Genomic DNA, 19,932 nt, shown 5'->3' on the forward strand with positions numbered 1-19,932 from the left:
GATAAGGAGTTCAAACAGGTGCCATTAATACAGTTAAACAGCCTCTTAAAGAAGAAGAGGTTACAGGTCTGTGACAGCCAGAAATCTTGCTGGTTTGTAGGTGACCAAATACTTATTTTCCACCATAATTTGCAAATAAATTCTTAAAAAATCAGACAATGTGATTTTCTGGATTTTTTTTTTCATTTTGTCTCTCATAGCTGAGGTTTACCTATGATGAAAATTACAGGCCTCTCGTCTTTTTAAGTGGGAGAACATGCACAATTGGTGGCTGACTAAATACTTTTTTGCCCCACTGTATATTTAGATCAATATATTGATATGTATGTGTGTGTGTTTGTATTATTATATACCCTGGTGTATATCTACCCCAGGGTATAGCATCATCTGCAGGAGGGAGATGTCATGCATGCTTTGCTGTGTTCTATCCTTCAGGCTCCAGTCGTCCTGCACCTACCAGTCTACCACCTACCCCTCACAGTCTCCCGTCATCCACCACATCCCTCCCGGTGTTCCCCACTCTGCCTGGCGCCTGGCCATCCAGAGGGGCAGACCCTCAGACCTTACACACACCAGCCTCAAATCCAGGCCCCTCTCCCTTTCCCAGGCCCTCCCATGCGCTCAACAGCGGCCCCCAGGGCCTCTTTCAGGGCCAACATTCAGACGCAAGATTCCTTCCTGGGCCATCTCCGTTCAGCAAGGTCTGCTCCTTTCCTCAGTTCATGCCCATGTCTTGGTCCAACCCAGCTCCTTCCAACCTCTACTCAGCATCTTCTGCTTCGATACCCCGACCACTCGCCATCTACCCAAACCCTCACTTTGGACCCTACTACCCCCAAGGTTTCTTCAATGGACCGCAGTATTACCCTCAGAGGTGAGGACACCCATCAACGCCTCAGCCATGCAAGTCTGGTTGGGTATAGCTTCATTATCCTTCTGGTCCATTATACCACAAATCAAACTTCAGTTAAGGTCTGGTTCTTCACTTTATTCTTGTGTTTAGACGTTGTGTTTGGTGTGTGTCCCATTGACCAGGGTTATTCATTGGGTGTTGGCAGGCTAGACAATGAGCATTGTTTATTTTAGGAAGCATTCAGTCATGAAATGTATTAGTCATTGTTTTTTGGTAGTTACTCTCTGTAGCTCATTGAGATAACGGATCTTAGCTTGAATAACCAAATAAACAACCCTAATCCCGCTCCGTTTTCTAACAGCTACTACGACAGCCCCCCCTTGAGGTACGACGTGGCTCTGACGGCCCTCCACCTGGAGTACCTGCAGCGCCAGCAGCAGGCTCCCTGGGCTGGCGGAGCTAGCCCCCTAGGACCTCCGGGGGCTCACCCCTACGCTACCCAGACGTTTGGCCCATGGTTTCAGAACCCAAGTGGCCCGCCGGAGACAGAGGTCCTGGACGCGTTCCTCCACAGCTCTGGCAGCTCACCCATGGGCCTCATCCAGAGCCACCAGCTCAACCTGCCACAGCAGCAGGGAGAGGTGGAGGGATGTGGCCAGGACGATGAGGTGGTCGAAGTGCTCTAGGGGAACCTCCAGCACACGGTTCAGCAAGATCAGTTTTTAATCTCACAATCGTTCTCACATGTCGTTCTCACAACTGTTTAAGGAATTTTAAAGGTGCATCAAATGTTGAAAATTTAACGGCCAACATTCTTTATTATTATGTGTATATTAATTCTTATTGTGATCGAAACAAATCTTCTAAATGATTTTGCCCATCATATCCAAAGTTATTTCAAACTAGTGAGAACGTTGAACAACTGGATACAAGAAACCGCCTGCAAAATGTCTTCGTGTCAACAGAGAAATGTACCATCAGCCAATAAATATAAGAACAAATTTGAACACAGAATACAATATATAGTTTCAGGACGTTACCTTGGTGTTTGCAAATATGAATGAAAATGTGACTGCTTGACCTCAAGCCAGGGCACTTCCCACACAGTTCCAACAATGAATTAAATATGTATGGCCTTCTAATGCTCTCAAAGAAATATATGCCGGGATAGAGAAAGGCCAAAAGATGTTCACAAGTACACTAAATAAAATAGTGTTTTCAAATTGTTGTAAGTGCACTGTAATTAAATTGATGTTTTGAGGCCCCTAGTCGTACTACAGGTGTAGTGAATGTACAATTGCATTAAAGTGGACTTGGTATGACATACTTGTATTTTACTTTAGTCTAGAACTGAACATACATCTGTGTGCAGCATCATTGTGTGAGCATGGTGTTTTGGTTGAGTATTGAGTAGCCTAATTACATTGTTGATATAGAAACACTATCGGTAAAAGTATGGGACACAAATCATATGCAAAATGTAAGAAGACAAACAAAAAATCAAAGACAAATACGGAGAACGACACGAACACACAGAGACACGAGGTTTAATAAATACACAAGCGTGGAAACAAAGACATCATGGTTTACGGTCTGTGGATCGGACCCAGGATTGAACAGAAATCTATGAGTGACAGGTTCATCATCCAATCAGAACCGCAAGCGTTTGCTTCTGTAATGTGATTGACACGATACGTGGCGAATAATACTTGCGGATATACGTTAGGGGCGTTTCCAGGAAGAGTTGTTACATTTTCCTGTAATGGCGGACCAGACAGACAGCGAAACTATCGGGTTCAACGATAACAGGTAAGCATTGTGGCAATAACGTTATACATTGTAATGCAATGTAAAAAATCGAGTCCAAATGTGAAAGAGCTGTTCGATGTTTGATATTGCGTGGTTGCAATGCGCTCTAGCAAGCCTCGGTGTTGCTTTGGAGGGGAGCACGTTAGCCAAATAGCGGTTTAGCTAGCAGCAGGATGTCCAAGCCGCTGGTCATTCATCACCTTATCTGAGGCACATGCTGAACACAGAGGGTCACACCTCCTATGAGGAGATCTACTTCATCCCAACGATGTGGGCTACTGCGAATATATCGGAATACTGCTTAAATGGCTCTTAACGACTGGTGTGATCTATATGCTGGCAAGATTATATTGGGCAATCGACCAGTCAGCCAGCAGGGCTGTATCGAAGTGGCTTTGAGTTGAAGCTGTCTATTAGTGTTTTTGTTCTTACAAAGTTAAGTTAGTAAATGTGTACCATCTTATTGTATAGTGGGCTTCAACAGCGAACTGGATCGAACCGTTTAGACGTCATCAAAGCAGCAACGTTGGTGGGGTTTAAACTGGTGCCATCTAACTGTAGTGTGGGGATGTTTTGGTCTGCAGAATGGCGCAGCAGCCCGTGCGGTTTCGCGGCCCTGTGCCCGTCCAATCCCCGGTGCTGCGCGGCCCCCCTCCGCTCCTCAGACCGCCGCCCCCTCCTTTCGGAATGATGCGAGGACCGCCGCCACGGCCTCCGTTTGGACGGCCGCCCTTTGACCCAAACATGCCACCGATCCCGCCACCTGGAGGCATGCCACCGCCAATAGGACCTCCTCACCTACAGGTGAGCCGTAGAAGCATAACATTCCTAAAGCTATGTTCAGATGGAGGGAGCGTAATGCCATGACAAACTGTACCGTACTGATACATGTGTGACCGCACGAAATGTACGTTATATACTGCCCTAAATTGCATTATAGCTCAGTCCTTCTCAAAAGGCGGCTCTATACCACTAACTGGGAATAACTGGCCCAGTTTCATAGATAAAAAAATGTGATGGATGGATAAGCAGGCAAGCTATTTTACCATTGATGTATTTGTTCATACAATGCTTTGTTTCCAAATACAAGTGGCAGTTTAGAAATTGATATAGAAAGTGATGCATTCTACCGTTGAACTGTAATAAGCTGAAATGCATATGTTTGGATGAGTTGGAGCTGCTGGAACTCCCTCCTGTGCTAGAGCTATGACCTCATTCAAGAGTGTGCTTTAAAATCTATATCGACCAGTAGTGCATCTGGCAGAGGACCATGGATCTGAGTGTCGAAGGAAATTGATTCTGGAGGATGTAGTCCTTGTAGCATTAATGACACCATAACAGTGGCTCTCTGAGTAAGAGTGAACGCTGAATGGAGGTGTGATGTGAGTAAAATAGTTTCTTAATGGCCTCTGAATTTCGCTAGTGTTGGTTTGGCCCGATAATGCTCCTCACCGGCCTCTTCCCTTCTGCCCCAGCGACCTCCGTTCCTGCCTCCACCCATTGGCAGCATGCCTCCGCCTCCAGGGATGCTGTTCCCCCCCGGGATGCCCCCCGTCTCAGCCGCCGTAGCACCGGGCATGACCCCGACCGAGGAGATCTGGGTGGAGAACAAGACGCCAGAGGGGAAGGTAGGCTTGGGATGGGGTGAGGCCAGTGAGGTGCTGGTTAACACTGGATCTCTTCACAGTATTGAGATGGTCCGAAGATGCTTTCACAAAATGTACCTTCACATAGGGACAATTAACACATTTGAAAATGTGCCTCACTAGTTTTTATCTTTTCCGCATTCTCATTTGTTAGACTACATGTAAGGAATTAACCGAGGTGGTAATGTTCCAAAGCTGTGCATTGATTTTAATCTGAGGACATGTAGTCAGTAGTTCTACTGGTCCCTGTCAAAAGTGCAGAGTGGTCCTATTATTGAAAAGGAAGACCCACCTCGGCTGGTTCTGCCTCACTTTGGTCTCATGCCCGAGTGTAGTACCCGACTCCCCATGTGTGGTTCTTCCCCAGGCCTATTACTACAACGCAAGGACCAGGGAGTCTGCATGGAGTAAACCAGAAGGGGTCAAGATCATCCAACAGTCAGAGCTCAACCCTATGCTGGGGACGGCTGGCCCTTCTGTGACTGTAGGGGGAGCTGTACCCGCCAGCTCAGCCAACGTCAACACTACAGCCAGCACGGTCGTAGTATCGGCCTCCTCCCCTGGCCAGGCTCCCTCCCCAACACCCTCTCGCACGCTGGCCTCTAGTCCAGATCCCAGCAACTCTTCCCCTTCTGTGTCCATGGCAGGTCAGCCTCAGCCGCCTGCAAGGCACACACACACACACACACACACACACACACACACACACACACACACACACACACACACACACACACACACACACACACACACACACACACACACACATACACATAATATTCACAACAGTTTTTGGTCTTATCATGAGGTTTTGGCTTGCATGAAATAGTCTCAACTGATCAACCCTAATACAACCAAATGATCAGACTACATTTAGCATTGAGTAATAGTGTTAATGTTATATCAGCCAGCTCTTAGCATGACCTTGAAACTAATTTGTTTTCTTCTTTGTTTCTTTTTCTCATATAATCGGGTCCTTGCTTACAGACCTAGCCCACGTTGCAAAAGTGACCTCGGGAGGTATGGGAGTGTCTCCCGTCACCGTGGTGACTGTTACCACGGTGCCATCGCCAGTCACGGCAGTGCAGACCATGACCATGATTCCCACAGCCCTCACTCACAGTGTTGCCCAGTCCAGCTCCAACATGCCTTCCTTCCCCCCAGTGATGGTGCCCCCCTTCAGAGTGCCTTTGCCAGGCATGCACATACCGCTGCCAGGTAAGGAATCACAAGTCTTCATGGCCCCTTTCAGAAGTTATTATTATTTTAGTATATTGTTCTGTCTTTTTTCTTCCCTCAGAAAGGGAAGTATTACCTACCTACTGCTCGGAGTATTCCAATGTACCCACCATTTAAACTTTGAGATTCGAGCTGTAAACCAGGCTGTCATCTGGTTTAAATGTTAATTTTAAAAGTAGTTTGCATAGAGACCAGAGTCTGGGTTCAGTTAAAGCTGAAGTACTGGTCAGAGACCAGCAAGGCCTGGGGTAAAGGAGGTGTTGAGTAGGATGCACCCTGAAGCCCCATCGGTCTTCCTTCAGACCTCAGACTCTTCTGCAAGTGCATTCCAATTACAGAATAAGACACGATATACAGGAATTATATTAAACATTAATCATACAAACCTGGAAATAATGATCACAGGAGAACAAATTCTTCAAAAAGAGGGGTGGGCTTACTTCATGTTGGTTCTAACAAGAGACTATCTAGCAGTATTGTGGTAGGATCTAGGCACGGTGTTAAGGCATGTCGCCTTAACTCTTTAACCCCGTTTCCTCTGCAGTTGATAGGTGTGATTGTAATGCATTACAAGACATGGCTGTAAATCAAACAAGGGTTAGGGTTAGGTCTGATCTTGCAGACCAGGTTAATGTTGGAAAATATACTGGATATTAGGGCTGGGCGATATGGACCAAAAGTCATATCTCGATATCTTCAAGCAGAATATCGATATAAGATAAATATCGATATTTGTCGATTTGGGGGGGGGGGGGCGCGCCGATTTACCATTACTATTCCTTCCGTTCAGAATTGAATACAGTAGAGATAGATCGATATAGTTTTTTCAGGGCCGATACCGATTATTAGTAGTCAAGGGGGCCGATAACCGATATTTGGAGCCGATATTAATTTACAGAAAAAGGGAAAAGATTGGCGTCAAAATTTTGAATAATACAAACTCCAAAACTTAACTTCATTTAAATGCCTTTAAGCATATGTTTAATAAACACAACAGCTTATCAGATTTGCAACATAACACAATTTAAACAAATAAATGGCTCACTAAAATTTTCCTGAACTGAAATGTTAATCTTTTACTTGTTCTCTTTTAAGTTCAAACAAAAAGTGCAGGGTGTTCTAATGAAGTTAACTGAAAATTTAAATAGATAAATAGTTCCCTAGTTAAACAGCCATTATTGCCTGTTTTCTCTCAGACAGACGGTGCTTTGCTGTCAGTTTCTGCAGCTTCTCATGTGGCACACACACACACACACACACACACACACACACACACACACACACACACACACACTATTCTCTAGCCATCCCCTCATCGTGCTTCCCTGCAATAAAACTAACTGAAATTTACTGTCTCTCTTACACACACACACACACACACACACTTCTTACTTTTATCACTGACTATTTCCCTATCAATATTATCAGCAACCTTGTTTCAAGTGATTAAACCGTTAAAAAACACTAAATAGCCTACAGCATCTTCAATTTAATAATCAGTGTTTATCATAGGAACAGACAGCTGCTGCTAACGTATTGGGCCTCACAGTAACGTTAGTAGTCGTGAGTTGTAGAGTTTCGCTACAGTCTGCTGCGCGTCTAGAGCCAGAGAAGGAGAAAGCAGACCGCGTTACGCTTAAAGCTAATCAGCCTTCACCTTATAGCCTAAGGGCTCGAGGGGCTCCATGGTTACGCAGTTGGATAGCGCATTACACAGTTGTCGAAGTATAACCACCGCTTAACGTGCTTCCCTGCAACAAAACTGGACTGAATTGAGTAGGTTTTTACTCTCACCCACACACAGACTTCTACTATCACAGACTATCTCCATATCGATATTATCAACAAACCTTGTTTCGAGTGATTAACAGACATGCCTGCCGCTTATGTTTATATAACGTTAATGGGCTCAAAGTAATGTTACTAGTAGTTGTGAGTTGAGTTGTAGAGGACTGGGATGTTTATTAAAATTACAATTTATTGAGTCTGCTGCCTTAACTCACCTCGAAACCAAACCAGACAAAACCTTTTCTCCTCTCCGCCGTGTGAGTGAGCACTGTGCATGCACAGCTTTCACTGCTGATTGGCTGTTACCCGTCGTGGCTCTGCGTGTAACCAGAGCGTAAAACCAATCAGATGGTGCTGTGGGTGGGACAATGCTGGAGACAGCGTAGTGACAGCAGACAGAGAGGCGCGGCTGCATCAGAGCCAAAATAACCCCGTTTTAAATTGATCTCTTATCGGCCGTCGGATCAAAAAAAAAGGCAGATGCCGATATGAGTCAAAATGCTGAATATCGGCGCCGATAATCAGTTGATCCCTATAATACAGTTTGATGGTTGAATAAACCATGGACTAGACACTGCCTCCGCCTCGTATTTGAGAACATTATAATCTATAATATCATGGCCAAAAGCTGTGTGCGCCTCCGAAATATTATGAATCGTAACGACTGCGTGGGGGGGGGGCGTTGCTAGGTTACTTGTTTGTGTTTTATGTTTGGATCTCGCGGAGTGAAATACCTTGAAGTTAGTTACTGTGGAGTTACCGTTATTACTATACCTACCTACCGTTTGGATTTACCATTACTATTCCTACCGTTCAGAATTGAATACAGTTTGATGGTTGAATAAACCGTGGACTAGAAACTGCCTCCGCCTCGTTTTGAGAACATTATAATATATAATATCATGGCCAAAAGCTGTGTGCGCCTCCGCAATATTATGCACAGAATTGCAACCCTTTGTTTGCGACAGTTTTTAAGCACTCTACAAATTACGTGATTTTGTAATTCGTCAGACACCTTATATCCAAACCATTTCCATACTTTGGTCTTTCGCTTACAAACAAGCTCCTCGGAGCCGCTTGTGCCGGCGGACTCCATGTTTCGCGATTTCAAAAAGTGACGTGAGTGGAAGGGGGGTGTGTGTGAGACTGTGTGAGAACCGGAGGCAGAGCGGGAGAGATGTAAGCAGAGTTACGAAATAGCAGGCGGCAGGCGCGGTTCGAAACAGCTCTTATTTGGAACAAATGTGCTGTAATCTCAACGCAAATTATATCGATGTTGTCGACATGGTCTCGTTCCATATCGCGTTTGAAAAAATATCGATGTAATTTAAATATCGATGTATCGCCCAGCCCTACTGGATATTCAGTAATAAAAGTACTTGAACGAGGACAAACAGGTTCATCCGTGGTGGTAGAAGAGGGGTCAGCTGGTAAGCTCAAACAATGGCGGGTCATAAAGAGGAGGGATTACCCGCCGTTAGGTCAACGCCGCCGGACCCACGACGGACCGCCGAGTGTGCCTCTCACTTCGGCCTGAGTATCTTTAATAGGGCTCCATTATATTTCTCAGTCCTCCTGTAATGTTGTGGCTGGATTTAGCCTATGGCTCTAAAGCACCGGTCACTTAAACCTAATGCCATGTAAAACTGGAAAACGTTTTTGTTTTAGTTTTTTTATCCAAAAATTGGTGTATAATCTATGTTGAACTGGCAAATTGACTTGGAGAATTCTGTGTCACGTGCATTTGTTGTGAATGAGTGTATAATCCTGTGTCTTTTGTGTGGGAACCTGTGCCCCCATCCACTGAGTTCCCTTAACCGGGCGCCCAGTGGGTGCTCCATGTTCTGTGTTCAACCCGATGCCTGCTTGTGCGTTGTTCTTGCAGGTGTAGCAATGATGCAGATAGTAGGCTCGCCCTATGTAAAGGCAGGCCACGGCGCCAACGGTAAACACCCTCCTCCTCCTCCCAGCACTAGATGCATGGTAGTGAATGGTTGTGATGATCGGGGGGTCCGGATGGTTCCCTTGGGGCTGAACTTCTGAGACCCAGTCGTTACGGAGTTTACTTTTTATACTTATCTATGATGATGTGTTTATGGCTATTCACCGATTTGTAGTCCATGTAGACGCACAGAAGTGCTCATATAAATGACACAGACGAGGGCCATCAAACACTGAAACATCATTCTTAGTGCTGGTACATCTCAGCGGGAAAGTTGTAATGCTATTTGACTACACTAACGAAAAGATATGATTAATAATGTTATAACTAAATACTGATGTGTAACCGCACAACAAGGAATAATGTTGATAACTTTTTGGACAGAGTACTGTTTTACTGGTTGGGTATGTGGATGAAAGGCCTACTGTTCACCCAGAGTAGGACCGGGCAAACCCAGGTCACTGGGCCTGATCAGGGGTTTGCAACAGGCTAAGCAGCATCTATTCAGTGTACGACTATGGGATAAATGTTGTGTGTTTGTCTAGTGTGTGTGTGTTTGTACTGTTTGTATTGAAACTGCAAGATTCCTCTGCACACATGGACCTGTTGCTTTTTTAAACTAATAGCCTACAAGGTTTGTAATTGCACAAGTAGTTCATCAGCGTATAAATTGGGGTCCTGTTCCAGACATACTAAATAACTGGAGGTGTTTTATGCATTTGAGTTCCTTCAAAGTGGATCTGCATATGTTGTCAGTGGGAATGATGACGGCCGACTTACCGAGTGATCCCTCAAGCCCACTGGCTTCCCTCCTTTTCGCTTTCAGGTATGATTCCTGGCATGCCCCCCTCCATGGTTCCCATGATGCACCCCCAGCTGGCGATGACGGCAGGGCCCGGCTCGCTGGCGGGCCTGCAGCTGCCCGAGTGGTCAGAGTACAAAACGGTGGACGGGAAGACCTACTACTACAACAACCGGACCCTGGAGTCCACCTGGGAGAAGCCCCAGGCCCTGCTGGAGAAAGGTGCAGACCAGTCCCATTGACAGGTCTTAAGTGATGAGGCCCGTTAAGTGAGCGCAAATCCATACAGCATCGATCTGTGTTTCTGAAATACTGTAAATGTACTTCTGCCACCTTGACTCAATTCGTTCCCCCCCTCCCCCTCCAAACAGCCTTGTACAGTCCCATGAAGGAAGTACAAATGAGATGCATACATGGAGTCCCTTTTGCAACAGGCAATCACTGCAGTTTAAGGTCAAGAACATGGTAGTCATTGTTGGCCATTTGCTATTCCCTCCCGGTACACAGAGAAGGAACTGGAGAAGGCCAAGGAGCGCCTGGCCCAAGTGGAGGCAGAGGCCATGGAGATGGAGGAGGAGGAGAACAAGGCAGACGCCGCCAACGAGAAAGAGGTAGGAAGGGGCCATCGGTACCTCTTTTCCCTCGCAGGGTTCTTGAGGAAAACACCATTGGATTGGCCACAGCATGAACGTCTTTATTGTGGCCTGATGGATGCAGTTTATTTTGTGTGCATCTTCTCTTTAAAAGTGTTCTGAAGATGGATACAATTTGTTTGCTTGTCTATCGCAGGAGCTTAAAGAGGAGGAGATGACGGAAGAAGAGAAGGCTGCCCAGAAAGCTAAACCTGTAGCAACAAACCCTATCCCTGGAACTCCCTGGTACATGCACTCCCTCAAATACCTACTTACCACGGGAGTCCCAATCACAAGTTTCTAATATGGGGAGGGTCTAACACGATGACTACAGCGCAGCGCCCTATGAGAGCGCAGTTAATGCGTTTTCATCCCCAACGAGACGGCTGCTGCTGCTGCTGACCTTTTTCATTTTCTCTACTGACCAGTGATAATTCGGCGACGCAATCACTGACGTGGTCGGCAGTGTCCATTTTTAATGCCTGATTCTAGATAAAGTCCCCCCCAAGTAGCAGTTGGTTTCAATCTGTGCACTGTGTCCAAACTGTGCACACAGAGCCATGCATGGTATCACGCATGGTATCACCCACACGCGGCTGACCTGTCTGGCCCGTGTCTCCCACCAGGTGTGTGGTCTGGACGGGAGACGACCGGGTGTTTTTCTATAACCCTACCACGCGTCTCTCAATGTGGGACCGGCCCGAGGAGCTGATTGGCCGGGCAGACGTGGACAAGAACATTCAGGAACCGCCACACAAAAGAGGACTGGAAGACAGCAGAAAGACAGGTAGCGGGAACACCCCACAGAAAGCCTCTTCTGTGTGAAGGCGCTCCGCAAGGTGTGTGTGTAGATGGCCCAGGGGAGGGTGCTGTTGATACGGAGTCATATGCAGCCTGTGGCTACGGCCCGTTTGGTTCACCAGGCTACGCACGCGCAGTCCACCGCATCGTCCCTCAAGCTACATGCCTGAGGGACTTGACGTTGCCAATGCAATGGCTCCAAATCAAAATCACTTTGCAAGCACCACGGTAACTGAATATTCAGTAATGAAAGTACTGAATGTGGTGTGTTTGAGATGCCTCGTTCACGACCCGCACAAGTTTCAAAGTGGTAGGCATGCCCCCTTTTGATCTTAATATCTTGGGGTTCTGAGAGTCCACCAAGTTCAGTCAGTGAGTTCTGCAAGCCAGGAAAATACGTCACAAGAGCAACTCGTGCGGGTGGTGTGCGATGCATCTCGAACACACCATTAAACATGGCTTCTACCACTTTGTTCTGCGTCCACTCACAGCTGGGGCATGAAACCCAGGAAGTATGCTTCAGCATTAACAAGGTTTCAGACGATGCCATAGCCTCTGTCTTATCTGATCAACCCCACATCACTAGGGATCCATATATCTGATCAGACACATCACTAGCGATCCATCTATCTGATCAGACACATCACTAGGGATCCATCTATCTGATCAGACACATCACTAGGGATCCATCTATCTGATCAGACACATCACTAGGGATCCATCTATCTGATCAAACACATCACTAGGGTTCCTCCATCTATCTGATCAGACACATCACTAGGGATCCATCTATCTGATCAGACACATCACTAGGGATCCATCTATCTGATCAGACACATCACTAGGGATCCATCTATCTGATCAGACACATCACTAGGGTTCCTCCATCTATGTGATCAGACACATCACTAGGGTTCCTCCATCTATGTGATCAGAGACATCACTAGGGATCCATCTATGTGATCAGACACATCACTAAGGTTCCTCCATCTATCTGATCAGACACATCACTAGGGATCCATCTATCTGATCAGACACATCACTAGGGATCCATCTATCTGATCAGACACATCACTAGGGATCCATCTATCTGATCAGACACATCACTAGGGATCCATCTATCTGATCAGACACGTCACTAGGGATCCATCTATCTGATCAGACACATCACTAGGGTTCCTCCATCTATCTAATCAGACACATCACTAGGGATCCTCCATCTATCTGATCAGACACATCACTAAGGATCCATCTATCTGATCAAACACATCACTAGGGATCCCCTCCGCAGCTGGGGTTTAATGCCTTACTGAAAAAGAAATGCCTTCTATGTTGCTCAGGGGTTGTGGACGTTATTTTGATGTTATTTCGTTCTTTAGATTGAACGACTGAACAAGCTTTTCACGCTTTTGTCCCCAAACAGCCCTTATTAAGGCAGAACCAGAGTCCTCCGCACCTGCTGAGGACAACCAGGAGGAGGAGCCAATCAAAGCCAAGAAAAGGAAGTATGTGGTCCCCTATGAGGATGTTTTATGCCTTCATCAGACTATTTCTACTTCTCAACTTAATCTTGGTGATATTCTCCCAATTTCTGAATCCTCCTCTGCCCTCTTTTGACCTGTGTGACCTTTGACCAAAACAGGAAAGAGGAGGTCAAGGAGGTTGAGACAGAAAAGGAAGCGGTGATGGAGGCGGAGCTGAGGGCGGCCCGTGAGAGGGCCATAGTGCCCCTAGAGGCGCGGATGACCCAGTTCAAAGACATGCTGCTGGAGAGAGGGGTAATATGTCCCCATAGTTAGACTGGTATTCATGGGTTTACTGACATGCTGCTGGAGAGAGGGATAACATGTCCCCATACTCAGACAGTGTTCATGCATTTGAGACTTTATCTTCTTGTAAAGACTCTGGTTTGTATTTTCCGTCATATACTCTGTTCTTGTTTGGGTCCATTTCTAAGCAAAAATGTTGCATGTCTTTCCTTCCAGGTATCTGCTTTCTCCACCTGGGACAAAGAACTACATAAAATAGTCTTTGATCCTCGATATCTGCTGCTCAACCCCAAGGAGCGGAAACAGGTGCGTTCTTATTCCTCTTTCATTCTTGGTGCTTTTATTAGTGGTGTGACTTGCAACAAGATGGAGGAGGTTGGTTTCTTCAGCTGTAGCTGTTTGTCCTTGGCAGGTGTTTGATATATATGTAAAGACGAGAGCGGAGGAGGAGAGGAAGGAGAAGAAGAATAAGCTGATGCAGGCCAAAGATGAATTCAGGAAGCTGATGGAGGAGTCCAAGCTCACTCCAAGGTAAACGCCACAGAATATCGTGGAACCGATGCTCTCGAAGGTTCTCCAAACTAGATCACACCGTGCCAATATGATGTCCATATCATGCCCGTATCAAGGGAAGATTTAGGGACCCTCCACTTCCCAAGTGGAAATAAATTGATGTCCACATTTCTTCTGTTTTTGTTCATTTTACAGAACAACGTTTAGTGAGTTTGGGGTGAGACACGGCAGAGATCCCAGATTTAAGAGCATCGAGAAGATGAAGGACCGAGAGACCATCTTCACGGAGTTCATGACGTCTCTGAGGAAGCGGGAGAAGGAGGACTCCAAAACCCGGGGGGAGAAGGTAACACTGGCACACCAACGGTAGTGCATTCTATTTCTACAATCTCTAAAATCCTAACCAATGAATCCTTTTGAACCAACATGGTGTTTAATATGGATCATTATTCTGGTCCAGGGACCGTGACCTCATGGTGATGTGGTTTGTGTCTCCAGGTGAAGATAGACTTCTTCGAGCTGATGGCAGAGCACCACATAGAGGGGGGTCCTCGCTGGAGTAAGGTGAAGGACCGGCTGGAGACGGACCCCCGCTACAAAGCCGTGGAGAGCTCCGCCCTCAGAGAAGAACTTTTCAAGCAGTACATTGATAAGCAGGCCAAGGTGAGGCCCATTGGTCTGTCTGTTGTTTGTGTGTAAAGCAACAGATAATGTATATTTGAGTTTGGGTTGAAAACTGTTATCATTTAAAATGTCCTCTTTTGTCATCTCATCATATGGTATGGTTTATACTTTATATATTTATTAGAAAGTCAAAGTTAACAACGGCTTCACCTCATTCAGCCACAAATGACTGCAGTTATGATGGAGGCTGCCTGAGCAAGCTGCCCCCTAGTGGTGAGGCATGACTGAATGCAGCTTTTAACAGTGAGGTGGGTCCTTCCCTGGCAGAGTGTGGACATCGACAAGGAGCGGGAGATGGAGCGACAGGCGCGCATTGAGGCCAGTCTTCGGGAGCGGGAGCGGGAGGTGCAGAAAGCTCGCTCGGAGCAGACCAAGGAGATCGACAGGGAGAGGGAGCAGCACAAGAGAGAGGAGGCCATCCAGCACTTCAAAGCCCTCATGTCTGACATGGTGAGGAGCTCCTTCTGGTCACTCTGGTGTTGATTAACCTCGGGCAATTTTGAAACATGGCCTTGTTTCCCCACTCAGGGTTAGACGACTTTCATTCGCTTGACTGGACTTATTGAACATGGTGGAGGTTTGAAGACAATGTTTACATTCATGCCATAAAACCATGAAGGCACTAGTCCGACCTGAATGGTTATGAACTGATTAGAACTAGCACAGAACCCATCTTGTAGGGTAGTGTGCAGTGATCAGGGGTTTGCATGAACCCATCACATAGTGTTTAAGTGAATGCGTATTTGGGGGATTGAGAGCCTGGTTGGACTGTGCAGGTGCGGTCCTCGGACGCAGCCTGGTCAGACACGCGGCGGAACCTCCGCAAGGACCACCGCTGGGAGTCTGCGTCGCTGCTGGAGCGGGAGGAGAAGGAGAAGCTGTTCAACGAGCACGTGGAAGCGCTGGCCAAGAAGAAGAAGGAACACTTCCGCCAGCTGCTGGATGAGACCAGCATGGTGAGGACGGCTGCAGAGAAAGGATCCTCACAGGTACATTGTGTGTGGGTGCTTGTGATGTATAAACCTGTGATACTTTGTCATTTTATTTTTGTGCCTCACAGGCGAGAAAGGAATGACTTTTCTGGTTTTTCATTAATTTAGTATTGTGTTCAGGTATTTTTGAAGGTAATGAATAAGTCCAACACAAAGCTGTTGCTTATTGTTGTAGAGACTTGATATGTCCGTGGCTGTAGGTGGCGCGTGCAGCGTTCTATCAAACATTGGTAAAAGGAATTGATCAGCTCAATTACAAACCATTTGGAACCAGTTCTCAGCCTGCACTTGGTTTCCCATACCTATTTATCATACGATACGTTCGTATGCTGGTTGACAACACGGAATGTTTTCCTGGAGTATAAAGTGGATTCAGTCCCAGCCCGTTTATTCCTGAGGGACTCATGAAGAACACAGGAACCCTCTCGAGGGTACTCGGCATGTGTTCACACAGTTTGCACCTTTTTAACGTGGCTCTTCAGAGGAGTGGTAGCCATGCGTGGTCCTTCTAACGGCTCAGTGTTGTTCTAGATAACCCTGACCACAACGTGGAAGGAGGTGAAGAAGATCATCAAAGAAGATCCTCGCTGTATCAAGTTCTCCTCCAGTGACCGGGTAAGAACACCAAGAACCCAACAGACTGAACACAGAACCACCCTGACTGAACATAGAACCACCCTGACTGAACATAGAACCACCCTGACTGAAGATAGGACCACCCTGACTGAACCCTCCTACTGAACATAGAACCACCCTGACTGAACATAAAACCACCCTGACCGGACATAGAACCACCCTGACTGAACATAGAAGCACCCTGACTCAACCCTCCTACTGAACATAGAACCATCCTGACTGAAGATAGAACCACCCTGACTGAACCCTCCTACTGAACATAGAACCAACCTGACTGAACATAGAACCACCCTGACTGAACATAGAACCACCCTGACTCAACCCTCCTACTGAACATAGAACCACCCTGACTGAAGATAGAACCACCCTGACTCAACCCTCCTACTGAACATAGAACCAACCTGACTGAACATAGAACCACCCTGACTGAACATAGAACCACCCTGACTCAACCCTCCTACTGAATATAGAACCATCCTGACTGAAGATAGAACCACCCTGACTGAACCCTCCTACTGAACATAGAACCAACCTGACTGAACATAGAACCACCCTGACTGAACATAAAACCACCCTGACTGAACATAGAACCACCCTGACTGAACATAGAAGCACCCTGACTCAACCCTCCTACTGAACATAGAACCATCCTGACTGAAGATAGAACCACCCTGACTGAACCCTCCTACTGAACATAGAACCAACCTGACTGAACATAGAACCACCCTGACTGAACATAGAACCACCCTGACTGAACATAGAACCACCCTGACTCAACCCTCCTACTGAACATAGAACCATCCTGACTGAAGATAGAACCACCCTGACTGAACCCTCCTACTGAACATAGAACCAACCTGACTGAACATAGAACCACCCTGACTGAACATAAAACCACCCTGACTGAACATAGAACCACCCTGACTGAACATAGAAGCACCCTGACTCAACCCTCCTACTGAACATAGAACCATCCTGACTGAAGATAGAACCACCCTGACTGAACCCTCCTACTGAACATAGAACCAACCTGACTGAACATAGAACCACCCTGACTGAACATAGAACCACCCTGACTGAACATAGAACCACCCTGACTCAACCCTCCTACTGAACATAGAACCACCCTGACTGAAGCTAGAACCACCCTGACTCAACCCTCCTACTGAACATAGAACCAACCTGACTGAACATAGAACCACCCTGACTGAAGATAGAACCACCCTGACTGAACCCTCCTACTGAAGAAAGAACCACCCTGACTGAACATAGAACCACCCTGACTGAACCCTCCTACTGAAGATAGAACCATCCTGACTGAAGATAGAACCACCCTGACTGAACATAGAACCACCCTGACTGAACCCTCCTACTGAACATAGAACCATCCTGACTGAAGATAGAACCACCCTGACTGAACTCTCCTACTGAACATAGAACCAACCTGACTGAACATAGAACCACCCTGACTGAACATAGAACCACCCTGACTGAACATAGAACCACCCTGACTCAACCCTCCTACTGAACATAGAACCATCCTGACTGAACATAGAACCACCCTGACTGAACATAGAACCACCCTGACTGAACATAGAACCACCCTGACTGAACCCTCCTACTGAAGATAGAACCATCCTGACTGAAGATAGAACCACCCTGACTGAACATAGAACCACCCTGACTGAACCCTCCTACTGAACATAGAACCATCCTGACTGAAGATAGAACCACCCTGACTGAACCCTCCTACTGAACATAGAACCAACCTGACTGAACATAGAACCACCCTGACTGAACATAGAACCACCCTGACTGAACATAGAACCACCCTGACTCAACCCTCCTACTGAACATAGAACCAACCTGACTGAACATAGAACCACCCTGACTGAACATAGAACCACCCTGACTGAAGAGTCTGAGTCTTCCCTAGGCAGACCCATGCTGAAGCTAGAGAGCTGCTCATTAGTTTGGTGGAGTGGCTATGGAGGGAGGCCTGGAGTAAGGGGGTGGGGAGGCCTGGAGTAAGGGGGGGGAGGAGTAAGGGGGGGAGGCCTGGAGTAAGGGGGGGAGGCCTGGAGTAAGGGGGGAGGGAGGCCTGGAGTAATTTTGATTAGGTTCGAGATGGTTAAGTTTAGGTGCTAGTTTGGAGATGGACACATTTAGATATTAGGGCAGTGGTGGTTAATTTTATGTATCAAGTCAGTGGTGCTTCGGTTTAGGTCAGTGTGGTTAGGTTCATGTAAAAGGTTAGTTCAGGGTTTACTTGGCTCAGTTAGTGTGTAACAACAAGGTAAGTGTTGTTACACACTAACTGTGTGTAACAACACAACCCCCCCCCCCCCACCGATAATCTGAGCATGAGCTGTTCTGCCAACCTGGGGTCTGACCAAGAACTCAAGCCCCAAACCAGCATGAGGATGTGTCTATAGGTCCAGCTGGTTTTTTACCAGCCTCTTCATGTCTGTGTTCTTGCTAACTTGTAGAAGCGACAGCGAGAGTTTGAGGACTACATCAAAGACAAGTACATCACGGCCAAAGCAGACTTCAGGACCCTCCTGAAGGAGACAAAGTTCATCACCTACAGGTGAGGATGCACCACATTCTCTCCCCCTCCAGCCGTTGGCTCCCACACATTCGTTCAAAGGTCACGGACGTCAATGCTCTTAGCAGGTGGAAAAATGTAATGATGGCCCATCAGTTTCCCTACATGTTGTGCGCGTGTCCTACGATGTCACGAGTTCCTTCGAGGGGCGTTGCACGCATTGTCCTTTGACTCTGGCGTGCTTGACTCGTACAAATGTAAAGTGAGGTGCTTCCCCCCCCCCCCCCCGCAGGTCGAGGAAGCTGATCCAGGAGTCGGAGCAGCACCTGAAAGACGTGGAGAAGGTCCTCCAGAACGATAAGCGCTACCTGGTGCTGGAGTGCGTACCAGAGGAGCGCAGGAAGCTCATCATGTTCTACATCGAAGACCTGGACCGGCGTGGACCTCCCCCCCCCCCGACTGCGTCTGAGCCCACCAGGCGCTCCACCAAGTGACCCGCCCCACTGCCCCCTGCCCCCTGTCCCCTCCCGTCCCGGCCAGAGCATGTGACCACCCCCCACGCCCCAGCAGGGCCGCTGGGCTTCTCCTGAGAGCAGTGTTATGGCTGGACAGGGATTTTTATTGCTTAGACATGTTCCATAGAGATGTACTGTTGAAGTCTCTGTGTTATGTCGCCTTGTAGCCCTCGTTTAAAAATAATAAAGAAGAAAAAAAGCTCTCTTGGGTGAAACTACAGCAGGGAAGTGAGGGTCCACGATTCCAGTGACCTCGAACTCCTGCGCTCTTGAGTATTAGAGGAGCGGCGTGGGGCAAGCTGCAGCACATGGCCACAAAGAGCTGTAAGACAGCTGATGTAAATGATGGAGTGTATGTGTGCGTCTGGGGCTCCCGGAGCCCTGCTGCCCCACTGGGCCGGTCATTGTGTCAGTGGCTGTGTGAATGTTTGTTTCTGCTCAGTGGGTAATGCTGATGTTGCAGCAGTTTCTGTTGGATCAAATAAAGGCATATTCCGCTGTTTTTTTCCAATTACTTCTCTTTTTTTTCTTTTTTTACTGTTAATTCTATCTTTCATCTATGTTATAAAAGTTATGTTATTAAACAAAATATTGAATGTTCCAGATAAAAGCTGCGATTTTAATTGTCGGAAGGTACCCCGGATCTCGTGATTTATTTTAATATGGTTTCCAGCACCTCGAAGAGAAATGAAACCTATTCGAAGTGCCTGGCAACCATAGAGTACGTCTGGGTCAAGCTCCAAGGATCTAAATTCATGACCTG

The 19,932-nt window shown here is 46.9% G+C and overlaps 1 protein-coding gene across 3 annotated transcripts; it reads left to right on the forward strand.

The window, feature by feature from the left end:
- The first annotated feature begins 2,581 nt into the window (after window positions 1–2,581).
- tcerg1b (transcription elongation regulator 1b (CA150)) lies at window positions 2,582–19,696 on the forward strand. Of its 3 annotated transcripts, XM_079738259.1 has the most exons (21): window positions 2,582–2,662; window positions 3,247–3,466; window positions 4,138–4,290; window positions 4,676–4,955; window positions 5,296–5,526; window positions 9,221–9,280; window positions 10,104–10,301; window positions 10,587–10,690; window positions 10,869–10,957; window positions 11,338–11,498; window positions 12,936–13,017; window positions 13,155–13,290; window positions 13,498–13,587; window positions 13,694–13,812; window positions 13,990–14,140; window positions 14,293–14,457; window positions 14,746–14,928; window positions 15,255–15,467; window positions 16,002–16,085; window positions 18,596–18,696; window positions 18,947–19,696. In XM_079738259.1, the coding sequence occupies exons 1-21, from the start codon at window positions 2,616–2,618 to the stop codon at window positions 19,146–19,148; spliced, it is 3,069 nt and encodes a 1,022-aa protein (XP_079594385.1). In that variant the 5' UTR covers window positions 2,582–2,615; the 3' UTR covers window positions 19,149–19,696. The 3 variants fall into 3 exon arrangements, with proteins under 3 accessions (XP_079594385.1, XP_079594383.1, XP_079594384.1); XM_079738257.1 differs by lacking the exon at window positions 9,221–9,280 and having other exon boundaries at window positions 2,597–2,662; XM_079738258.1 differs by lacking the exons at window positions 2,582–2,662; window positions 3,247–3,466 and adding an exon at window positions 3,488–4,044.
- Window positions 19,697–19,932: the final 236 nt, after the last annotated feature.

Source organism: Pollachius pollachius (assembly GCF_949987615.1).
Source record: "Pollachius pollachius genome assembly, chromosome: 6".
NCBI lineage: Eukaryota > Metazoa > Chordata > Actinopteri > Gadiformes > Gadidae > Pollachius > Pollachius pollachius.

Excerpts from the sequence above, each read along its gene's own strand:
- tcerg1b (XM_079738259.1), top strand. The coding sequence starts at position 2,616 with ATGGCGGACCAGACAGACAGCGAAACTATCGGGTTCAACGATAACAG. Across the intron at positions 5,527-9,220 it reads CATGCACATACCGCTGCCAG|GTGTAGCAATGATGCAGATA; the intron begins GTAAGGAATCAC and ends TTGTTCTTGCAG. Across the intron at positions 13,291-13,497 it reads ACATGCTGCTGGAGAGAGGG|GTATCTGCTTTCTCCACCTG; the intron begins GTAATATGTCCC and ends CTTTCCTTCCAG.